This window comes from Mastomys coucha, unplaced genomic scaffold, assembly GCF_008632895.1.
Source record: "Mastomys coucha isolate ucsf_1 unplaced genomic scaffold, UCSF_Mcou_1 pScaffold17, whole genome shotgun sequence".
Taxonomy (NCBI): Eukaryota; Metazoa; Chordata; class Mammalia; order Rodentia; family Muridae; genus Mastomys; species Mastomys coucha.
The window spans coordinates 27,758,249-27,769,175 of record NW_022196899.1 but is presented as its reverse complement, the minus strand read 5'-3'; the positions used below and the strand labels follow the sequence as shown (position 1 = coordinate 27,769,175).

General features: G+C 34.7%; 1 protein-coding gene across 1 annotated transcript in view; it reads right to left on the bottom strand.

The window, feature by feature from the left end:
* The window catches only part of Fxr1 (FMR1 autosomal homolog 1), a 53,178-nt gene that overhangs the window by 2,279 nt on the left and 39,972 nt on the right, over positions 1 to 10,927 (bottom strand). Inside the window, exons 11-17 of the mRNA XM_031376288.1 lie at positions 10,701 to 10,787; positions 9,989 to 10,046; positions 9,839 to 9,901; positions 6,281 to 6,484; positions 3,900 to 4,100; positions 3,172 to 3,252; positions 1 to 66 (exon numbers count right to left, since the gene is read on the bottom strand). Coding sequence (XP_031232148.1) covers positions 1 to 66; positions 3,172 to 3,252; positions 3,900 to 4,100; positions 6,281 to 6,484; positions 9,839 to 9,901; positions 9,989 to 10,046; positions 10,701 to 10,787 — 760 coding nt within the window. The remainder of the gene's footprint in view (positions 67 to 3,171; positions 3,253 to 3,899; positions 4,101 to 6,280; positions 6,485 to 9,838; positions 9,902 to 9,988; positions 10,047 to 10,700; positions 10,788 to 10,927) is intronic.

The window sequence follows — 10,927 nt, the reverse complement described above, 5'->3', positions numbered from 1 at the left end:
TTTCCCTTGGGAGGTTTCTTTGTCTGCTCTGAGACTCAGCTCTAGAAATATAATCTGCAACTGTGACTGTTAAAGATGAGAAAAAAATTACAGGTGTTGAAAAATATTTCTAAATTCTATTATGGATAAAGAATAATTTCACTATTAAAGTAAACTAGTGGTGGGTTACCCAATTTCAAAATTTTACGCTGGGTACCCACCTCTAAACAAAAAAGCAAAGCTTGAAAAAAAAATGTGTCTATGATTTTAGTACTGACAATAGAAAAATCCTTTAAGGCTGGGACCTGAGGAAATCTAGACTCAAGTCCTTTTTCCCAGGAATCCAGCTATCTCCTGATTTATCTAAGGTTGTGGGACGAATGTGGTGTAGCAACCCACCACCAAGAACAAGCACTGCCAGTGCTTCTAAGTGCATAGGGCATCTGCAGTAATGGGGTGGGGCAACGGTGATTCAAATCATAGTGAGGTGAGTAAAAATTGTGAAAACTTTATGTTTTTTGGTTATCTCTTGGCCCCAGGAAAAATAGCACAATCTAGGTGTTCAAGTGTGTTTCCTTCCTAAGATTTCATTCTAGACAGTATTTAAACTATCTGATGTTCTGACATTAAGGAAGTACAGGCAAATTAAGACAATAAACCATAATCCTCAACATGTGGTGGACACTTATCAGGGTGGGAAAGGAGCACTATAAATAGAGATGGTGTCTCATCAACTTCGCTATCTTGCTAGGTCTGAAACATGAAATAAAGAAAGTAATGAATTAGGAAGCAAGCTAAACCTTATCTATCATTCTAATAAATGCCCTCTGTTGTATTAGTATAACACTGGCCTCAGGTCTTGAAACTCAAAATTCCTAACTTTGTATTATTTTCTATCATAGACTAGGTTTAAGAAAACCCTGAATTAAAAATTAAAACCAAGTCAATTTTACATTATTTTAAGCTACTATGTCTGGGTAGAATTGGTCCATTAGATTCATACCACATGCAACTAAGAAAGTAATTTAATACAGTAAAAGGCTGAATTGTATTTTACAATTCATTCATCTTAATAATGCATGTCCTAACATAAAAACTGCAGAACTTTCTAGTCACTCATTACTTAATGAACTTTAAAATTTATTAAGCATCTTGAATCAAAACTTTATTAGATATTTGAAAACTACAGATATTTGAAATCTAAAGCTGCTTTCCTTCAAAATTATAAGGAATGTTCATTATGAAGCCTCTCATAGCTTCTCATTTTAAATCACTGCCAAGAAATTTATCAACATGTTTAGTACTATGCTGGGGGATTAATATACTGTACTAGTTTTGTCTACTAGGGAGACAGAACTGTCCTGAGAATGACTGTAACCTTAGGTGGGGGTAACACGTCAATGAATATCGTTTTCATCATACAAAGCTCAGTTGACCCCTGGAGAAATGCACCTACTTCAGGATGCTGCTGCATAGACAGGCATAGTGCTCAATTTAAATGTGTGCAAACAATTCTTAGGCTCTCTCATCTAGTCCTATACAGAAAAAACAACTTTGTAGTTATTATTCCAATGTTTAGCAAGTGGCAGTTAGTTCTGTGCCTTGTCCCCAAATAAAAGAGAGCCAGTTAAGAAACTTGTTTTATAATCCTTATGTAATACAGCCCCTTGAAATTCTAGAAATTTAAATTCCAAGAAAAAAATCTAAGCAATTTCATGGCATGATTGGGACCCTGGGCTTAAGAATCAGTTGAGACCATCAGAGTGTCATATTGTCTAAGTAGAAAAAAGACCACTCAGTGGTTAATTTACATAGACATAAAAACAATTAGGAATTTTAGCCAAAGAGAAAACTCTCAGCTGTCTCCCCAGACTGCTGCTGGGAACAAACTCTGGAGAAGAGGTGGTTGGAATAAAGGAATTGAAAAGAGAAAACAACGGTTCCTAAGCACAGTGAAAACAAATCAGATATAGTATGCAACAGCATATCACTGTTAAAATTACCGAAACTCCAAATTATTCATTTTAGTTAATTCCATTCAAAATCATCTAACTCATTTAGAAGAAATCCTGTTTCAGTATTTTTGTGTCTGTACATTTAACCATGATTGCTGGCTTAAATTATGTTGAAAGTCATTCCAAGCTAGCCCATATTAATAGCCTGAATTTCCTATCCTGCAAAGTAGGGACAAAAAATATTCATTGCTGTGCTACTTTCAAAGCTGAAATGTATGACCTCTTCAACTAAAATACATCTCTAACATTAAGAAGGAAAAGGAATATAAAGGGAAAACAATTTTTCTGGACACTATCTTTGATAGTGTATAGTTCTTATATTTCCTCTATCTTTTAAACACAAACTCTTCAAAATGGAAAGTAATGCCCTTTGCTAGAATCCCAAATGTCTCTACAACCTCTGAATTTCAAGATTTACAATGTACATTATTGGGGGTGGGGGGGACACATGAAAGAGTATGTTTTGGAAAGAATGCAAAAATTGGTTGGTTTGAAAGGGGTTTATTTCTACTATACACAATTTCTTCACGGTGAATATACAGTGATTTTCTGTACATAGGAAATGAATTGTGCTCAAAATAATAGACATAGCAAACGAGTTTCTTTCCAGTTACCAAAACTTGTGACAACATAAAATACTGAATGAAACTAAGTAAATACTATTTGAATGGTTAGTATGTGTCAAAGAAAAAGCACCACACTACAGTAACACAAAAACATTAACATGCATCCTCTTTTAAAGAAAAAAAGACACTTCTACATGTTATTTTAAAATTTCGAGTATCGTAATTCCCACCAAATGAGGCACCCAATTTATAGGAAGCAGGCACCATGTAAAAATTACCCAGTTTTGCCAATCAACCTCAACGCAATTCACACCATAGTCCCTGCAATGGCAGTCCCCATCTTAAATCTGAAGAATCTGCCAACTGAATAAAGGTACTGAAATTATTTCCATGTAAGAAATTAAGACACAACATTAGTTCACTTAAGACTAGATACTAAACATTTATACTTGGAAGGAAGAATGCATTTTCTTGAGCAGCATTATTAGTTGAATTATGCAATGCAAATTCTGAATGTATACACACATGTGAACATATAACTATTTAGAATGCAGACACATGACAATTTTTTCATGCTTGTGACCTGACACCAACAGGCCCACTCAAGTTACCTGGCTGTCTATCTTCTGCCTGACCCCTGAAACGACGCCTGCGGCTACGATTGCGTCGCTGGGGTTTTTTTTCACTATCATCTGTAATTGCAAAGTTTACCATCAACTATTCTGACAAAAAATAAACAAAAAAGAACAAACAAAAATTTTCTTTCCTTATTTAAGGAAGGGAAAGAGAAACTTTTAATTACATATCAAAGATAAAGCATACAATACTGACAAAGAATTATATACATTTTTGCAGCATAAAGCTCTGCCCTCTGGAAATTAAGAGGGCTTTAACTCATAATAAAGCAAGTTGCCACGTAATTAAAACAACCACCATCATTCAGGAATATAAGCTTTCTCTCTAACATTATCTTGGGTCTCAAAGTTAATGACATTTTAGCCCCTTAGTAATAAATGCTAGTCCTTTGCAGCCCCCACAAATATGTACTATAATTATTAAAGGGGGAGGGACTCGAACAGTTAAGTACTTGTTTGTTGACAGTAGGTCAACTGAGTATTTACAATGAGTTAATGGTATGAAAGGGCACTTTAAGGGATGCTCCCAGTTCAGATAGTCTGACAAATATGAAGATGAGTGCCCAAGACAAGCAGCTATGTCCCTCATTTAAACACTAAAAAAAAATCATTTGTCAATTCTATACAAAAAAAAAGAAAAGCTTCAGTCATTATCAGTACAGTGCAATCACACACATACAACTCTTCCCTAAATGCTTACATACCTAGCCCATTTTCATTAACTGAGGCTGTATCAGATTCAGTCATTCCATCCATCAGAACAGCATCTTCATCAGTCCTTCGTCTACGAGACCGCCTACGACGGTTAGTACTGTGGTGAGATTCGCTGGCGTCAGTGTCTGCAGTCTGATCTGATTCTGTATTATCAAGTAAGCTGTATGGATTGCTGTCTGGATCTTTGAGCACTATATTCATGTCAGAGGCAAGAAATATTCATTTAAGAGGACATCAGTTAAGAATACTTGATCTATTGAACTACATGCACTAATTGTAAGTATCTTCAATACCCCCCAATAAAAATATACGTCTGAAATATAAAGAAAAAATTTCTCTTAATACTAATTTATCTGGAAAGTAAGTGATTAAATAAAATTTTAATGAGAATGAAAATTTGTAAAACAAAAAATATGCTTACTTTGTAAGTTTTCTAATGTTTTCTTTGAATTGTTTAGAAAAAGTTAAGTCTATCTACATCTTCAGATGAGATCAAAACCATAGGGAAGGGATGTATATTAAACATATGGTCCTATTTTTTCCCTATTACTGTCACTCAAATAAATGTAAGCTATTTACATGGCATTTTCACGGTATTAGATAAACTAGAGGTAATATAGAATGATACACTACAAGCGTGTGCAAGGATCACTCATATTTTTCATAAATAATTTAAAAAATATCTATGGGGGCTCTTGAGACCAATCCCCCCATGGATAGTAAAGGATGACTATCAGAAATTATGCTACCTACTAATTATGGCACTCCTGCTCTTTAAGTTAATCCTACTCAGAGTAGAAAAATTATGAAGAGAAAGAATCATGTCGCGATTCTAAGAGAACCACTGTTCCTCTTACAAGTTTAAGGTGACTGCTGATATTTTGTGCTAATAGATTATTCCAAATAAAAGAAAATAAATCATCTGCACCAAGACTTAAGAAGCATAGGTTAGGTATGAACTGCAGCAACTAAGACAAGTCTATACAGACATCTAAATCAGGCTGATATTGTAACTGGCTATAGAAAGGATAACACTGAAACACCTAACTTGGTAATCCAACTTGAAAAACAAACCATGGCATGAAGTTACAAAAGAACAGAGTCAAGATACAAATGAAAAGAAAAGCGCTCGTCTTACCTATGTGCATCTACTGCTTCCAACATTCAAATTACAGAAGAAATTCACCTAATCACGATTACTCCTAAGTTTTCCTTGGTAAGTGAGCAAGCTAGTGTCTTAGCAAAAAATACTAAGTTTATCTATTAATCATAAACACTAGGTAAAATACATTTATTTTCCAATTCTACAAAATAACTTTAATATTACAGTATACAGTGCATTTTAATACAAAAATTACTTTTCTGAAAAAACTAAGTTAAAATTTCCTAGGGTCCAATGAAAATTGTAATCCAATTAAAGCCAAAGTCTTCCCTTCATTTTATGCTGATTTGTTCCAGTTTCTGTACATTTACATGTATTTTTAATTTGCACAGACTATGCTAAGATTTAAGATAGAATTTTAAATGAGATATTTATAATGATTTATAATCATTTATAATGATTTATAATCATTATAAATATTAAAATATGACCTTCTTAAAGGACAAACAAGTAATAATGCTAACACACAATGTTTTAAAATAATCTAGTCCATGTATTCCTGGAAACCCTCTCCTTTTGTCTATTCTACTCAGAAAGAGAACTCTGTCAACAATTATCAATCCATGATAAAAAATAATCAAATGATCACAGCCAACATATGCTTGAGCATATGAAGTCTTTAGTCATCTCTACACTGTATCTATGAACATATGTTGTGTCCACATACACACCCACATGTGCAGATGCTCACAGAAGCCACAAGAGGGTACCAGATCCTCCAGAGCTGGAGTTACAGTGTTGTGAGCAGCCACAGTGTGGTGCTAGGAGCTTAACTCTCTTCTCTACAACAGCACTAACTGTTCTTAATTGCTGAGCCACCTTGCCAGTTTCCCTAAATGACTATGATCCAATTACTCAATAAAATTTTCTTAAGAATTGAGTAAACATCTGTCTCTTTCCTAAAAGTATAGCCAAAATTTTTGGGAAAACAAGGACAGTATTACTTAGTTACCAAAGATCTCAAAAGGGGAAGGGATAAACATGACTCTCAAAGCCAACTAAAAGTTCTGACCCCTTAAGGAAACCATCACTGGGAATTATTCTACACATCGTTTACCATATTAATTGCTATACAGTCTACTATTTTCTCTAAGATAGTAAGCAGAATCACAAACTTCCAAAAATGTATGGCCCTGAAAGAGGAAATAACTTTTGCAGGATTATATTGTTTACAAAGCATGAATGCTGATGTAGTATGTAAAAGACTACCAGAACTGATGGAGGATTTGCCACCACGTGGTCCACCACGACCTCGTCCCCCAGAAACACTTCTGCCTCTTCCTCCTGGGCGTCTCCGGCTGTCTCGCTGATGTCGAGTCTCTCGATCATCTTCTCCTGCCAATGACCAATCACTCAGCTCATCTTTACGCTCAGATTCTGTTTCGGAGGGGTTAGACAGCTCAGAATTTGTACCTTTGGGAAAAAACAATATATAAGCCAATTAGATGCACATAAACAGAATGCTAAAAAAATTTTCAATGCAGTTTCTGCTAAGCATCATTTATATAAATAAGCATAGTAGCTGCATCAAAGAAAACACAATTAAAGCTTTAAATTTATTTTAAATGTAATTATCAGACTCAACTAAGCAATAAGAGAAAATGTATACATGAAAATGCAATTAATGTAAAGGTTTCTGCCAGTCCTAAAATTGCGAGCTTAAGTTATCAGTAAATGTTAGCCAACACCTAAAACATTTAGAAAAACTAAGTTTTAATCAATAGTGTTTCCATTATTTCTGACTTGAGTAAACTTTTTTCCTCACACATTTTAATTTCTCTCAAATCGTAACACTTCTTGTAACTGAAATCTTTCTTAAGTTAGGAATTTACTTGTCAGTTAAAATACATAAAATGTTTTCCTATTGCCTCAGATTAGCATAATGATGTTTCTGAGAAAATATCTACTACCTAATAGAACAGAAGGCATTAACTACTGAAATGAAATTTACACAATTATCTCCTGTAGAAGTTGACTTCTAAATTCACACCAATGTACCTGGAATCCCTTCCCTTCTTTAATTGCCATGTGTTACTTTTCTCAACATTTTCCTCTATAGATCTACAATGAAATGGTCTGTTAAAAGGTAAAGCTTATTAAATCTTATTACTGCCCCAAATGTCTCAATGTGCAGAAATTTCCTTTTAATGAATGACTGTTACATTATTTTGAAGTTTAAATGGCTAAACTTCCACATATAATTTCATGAAATACCTAAAAATCATTTGTATTTGAACTACACAAGCATTTAACAGTAGTAGTAAAATGCTGAAACAGAAGTAATAATGTGCAGGAAAAAAAGTAAGGACTCTACCAATACAAATTACAGGGGAGAAGATGAAAAACAGTTTAGGAAAAAAAAAATCCAGGTTTCCATTCAATTGTTTGTTGGAATGAGATCTCATAGAAGAGAATAAAGTACACATTTAACAATGATTTGTTCAAATGACAAAAAACACTTAATACTGTCACTGATGCAGTACACAATCATCTAAGGAATAGTGAGACAAGTCTGGGCTAACATGTAAAGGTGAATAAGTCTAGTAAATTATTTTATCTTACCCAGGGATAAAAGGAAATCACTCTTTAAATTTAACCTAAATTTAGTATTCTGTGAGACTAATATCACACACACACAAAACACTGTTGATGAATTGGCTAATATTCATGTTTTATGACCACAAAAAGTCAAATATAGAGATGAGAAGATTGCCCTAAAATACTCGAGTGGGCCCAAACTGGCTCATGTGTCTTTAAGACCTCATGTCATAAAGATAGCAGAATGAGGAATGTGATGTCACTGGCATTTTAAAAATAGAGGCAGGCAGTCATAAGCCTGGAAATGTCAAGCAAGCAGGTTCTATCAAACTTCCGAAAACAAAACAAAAAACAAAACAAACCACCTGCAGTCTACGTGATGGGTACAAGGTTAGCTCAGTGAGACTCTGGTCAGTTTTACAGTAAGAAAGTTGTGCTGGTCACACTTCTAAGTTGCTATAGCTTAGTGATTACTGCGCTGAAAACAATATAGCCATTTCAACATCTCAATCATGTCGAACAAGCAGGATACAAGGAAAGAAATCCCAGAAAAGCTTTTAAAAATGAACTATGACACTCAAAGTCACAACTTGCTTTTAGCTAACAATTCCATAATCAGGCTTTTCTCTACTTCTTATCAAGTTGCTTCCCACCACTTTAAATGGTCATGTGATAAAAATGTACATGAAAAGTGCTTTATTATAGCAACATGTAATAAACTTCTAAGGTTCAAGCTTAATTTAGCACAACTTTAGAAATGTTCTACAAGTATCCATCTTATAAAATGTTATCACTGCCTAGTCCTTTTGAAAAGTGCTCAAGAACAGCTGAAATTAAATTCAAATGGTCCTTTCTCTAAAGTTACTTCAAAACTACAATGTTTCTAGTTCTACAAACCTAAGTCTGCCATCTACTGAAGGATCTGTTAAGCATTTTCTGATCCAGATGACTACCTTTGCCATTTTTTCCATACATGTATTACCTATTCCTCAATCCCCTTACCACAGTGCTTCCCTCATCAATAAGCAGAGGTATCAGACATTAATCAATCTGTTCAATGGCTTTTCACTTCTGCTATACAAAAGCCATCTGATTGTTAATTTAGAATTTTAAGAAATACAAATATACCCAGTTTCTATTTAATTACTAGTATTAACTACACTTTTGGAAATACACCATTATCTTACAATTCTTCATCTTTTACACACTGAACACTCTATACTGGAATTCTATTTGCAAACTTTAATACCGTGTTTATGAAAACAAGATTACACCAAGAAAAGGAAATACTTGAACATAAAGCACTAAAGAGAAGGGATACTTAGCCTCCCACCTGTACAACAAGTCAAAGACAGTATAGGTGCACTATATCATTAGATTCCTCGGTTAAACAAACGACAAGTCTGAATCTGAACTTGGCACCGTGCAAACCTGAATTCACCTCTACTTTCTGTAAATGCTTCCTACTTTGGCCTAGGTTCACAAATATTTTCTCCACACAAGATGAACACAAGGGGAAGAAAAGGGAAGAGAGGAAAAGAACAGAAAAAAGCAAATGAAGAGGGATGGGCAGGAGATCAGGTCACAGCTAATATCCCAGTCCAAATGGAGAAAGATGGAACAACTCCAAAGCTAAACAAGAATAAATGAGAATTAGAGAATTGTTAACTACCATAGGATCTACTGATCTGTTCCTACCCTAGGCCCCAGTTTCAAAATGAAAATATAGCTTATAAGAATGTTCATGACAGGTTAACTATCTTTTTAAGCCTTCATTTTGAAGAAATGTTACTAGACAAAATAGTTGCATACAAGGTACTAAAAAACACTTAAACCAGCCACATCGGCAAGTCTATTTCAAAGCTGCTGAAGGTTTATTATATGCAACACTGATCTAGTGATCAGTCTGTTATTTTTCATTTGTGATTATCTTATAGATAGCAGTAGCACACTAAGATTCTACAGGAAATGTATGAAACCACGTAAGTTGGAACATAAACCATATTCCCAATTACTCTTTATACACACTTATTATAACCTACCATAACCATAATTAAAAATTATGCATTAGGTAACTATTTGTAAGCTATATACTTTTCACTGTCACTAGTATGTCACATCAATGGGACATATACCTCACAACTACCTTTCACCCAAAAGGTATGCAGCATCTAAACTAGAACCACTAGCACACACACTCTTACAGAAGTAAATCAATGTTCTTTTTACCATAACCGGAGGTGTAATTAGGGCCCCGACGACCTCTGCCTCTTCCACTATAAGACCTAGAACCTTGTACAGAAGAGACGGTACTTTCATCAGTGGCATATCCTTTTTCTTTTTCAGGCCCTCTGGTGGAAGAAGGTCTGAAACCCATACCAATCTGTCGCAGCTGTTCATCAATCTGCAGGCGTTCCATTCTTAGTTGTTCCACTTCCTACAATCCAAAAAAAACAAAACAAAAAAACAAAAAACTTTTACTCTCTTCCCACAACTCCTGTGTGTGTGTGTGTGTGTGTGTGTGTGTGTGTGTGTGTTCATACACCTGTCAGACCATGTGAAACCAATGATAATCACCTTTACCCACTTGACCCATCATCCCCAGCCCATATCCTATACAGGTTTGATGTGCATGTTCTGGCCTAGACCTAGAAATGTACAATCTACACCAAGGAAACAACTGATCTTTGAAATCATCTGCTCATGAAGCAGAATTGTATTCACAAGGTCATTTGCTGGTCAACTCAAAACACACTGAAAGCTTTTTTTTTTTTTTTTGCTACTGGGGGCAAGGCAGCTGAGCAGAAACAAAATGGCCCTAGTAGAGCAGTTATTGAAAATGATAAACTCTTCAAACATAAAGAGTGGTCTTTTTAGGGGGAACTTAAAGACTCTCCCCTCCTCTGCAAAAGTGTAAGGGCAAAGAATATTCTATTCTTAGGTTCTGAAAAAACTTAATTAAAAATATTTAATTACCCAAAAACATTACCATAATAAACAAGAACATTCAACATGCGGATACCTTGTTTGTATTAAGTATACAACATTCACACAGAAAATGTAGCAAGGATGACACATGAATCATCCATACCTTTAAGTAAGCAATGTGATACTCTAGAAGAACTTGCACATTTCCAATACTTTCTTTAGTGCCAACAAATACAAATGGAACCATTCCCTGTAAGAAAACACAATGCCCTCAATTTAACACACTAGTATAGAATTAAGTTTTTTTCCAACACACAGCAATTAATTTGAAATGCAGAGATTTTTCAGTGCCTCACTTGTGCTTAAATTTACATTTCAGTTTGCTTTAAA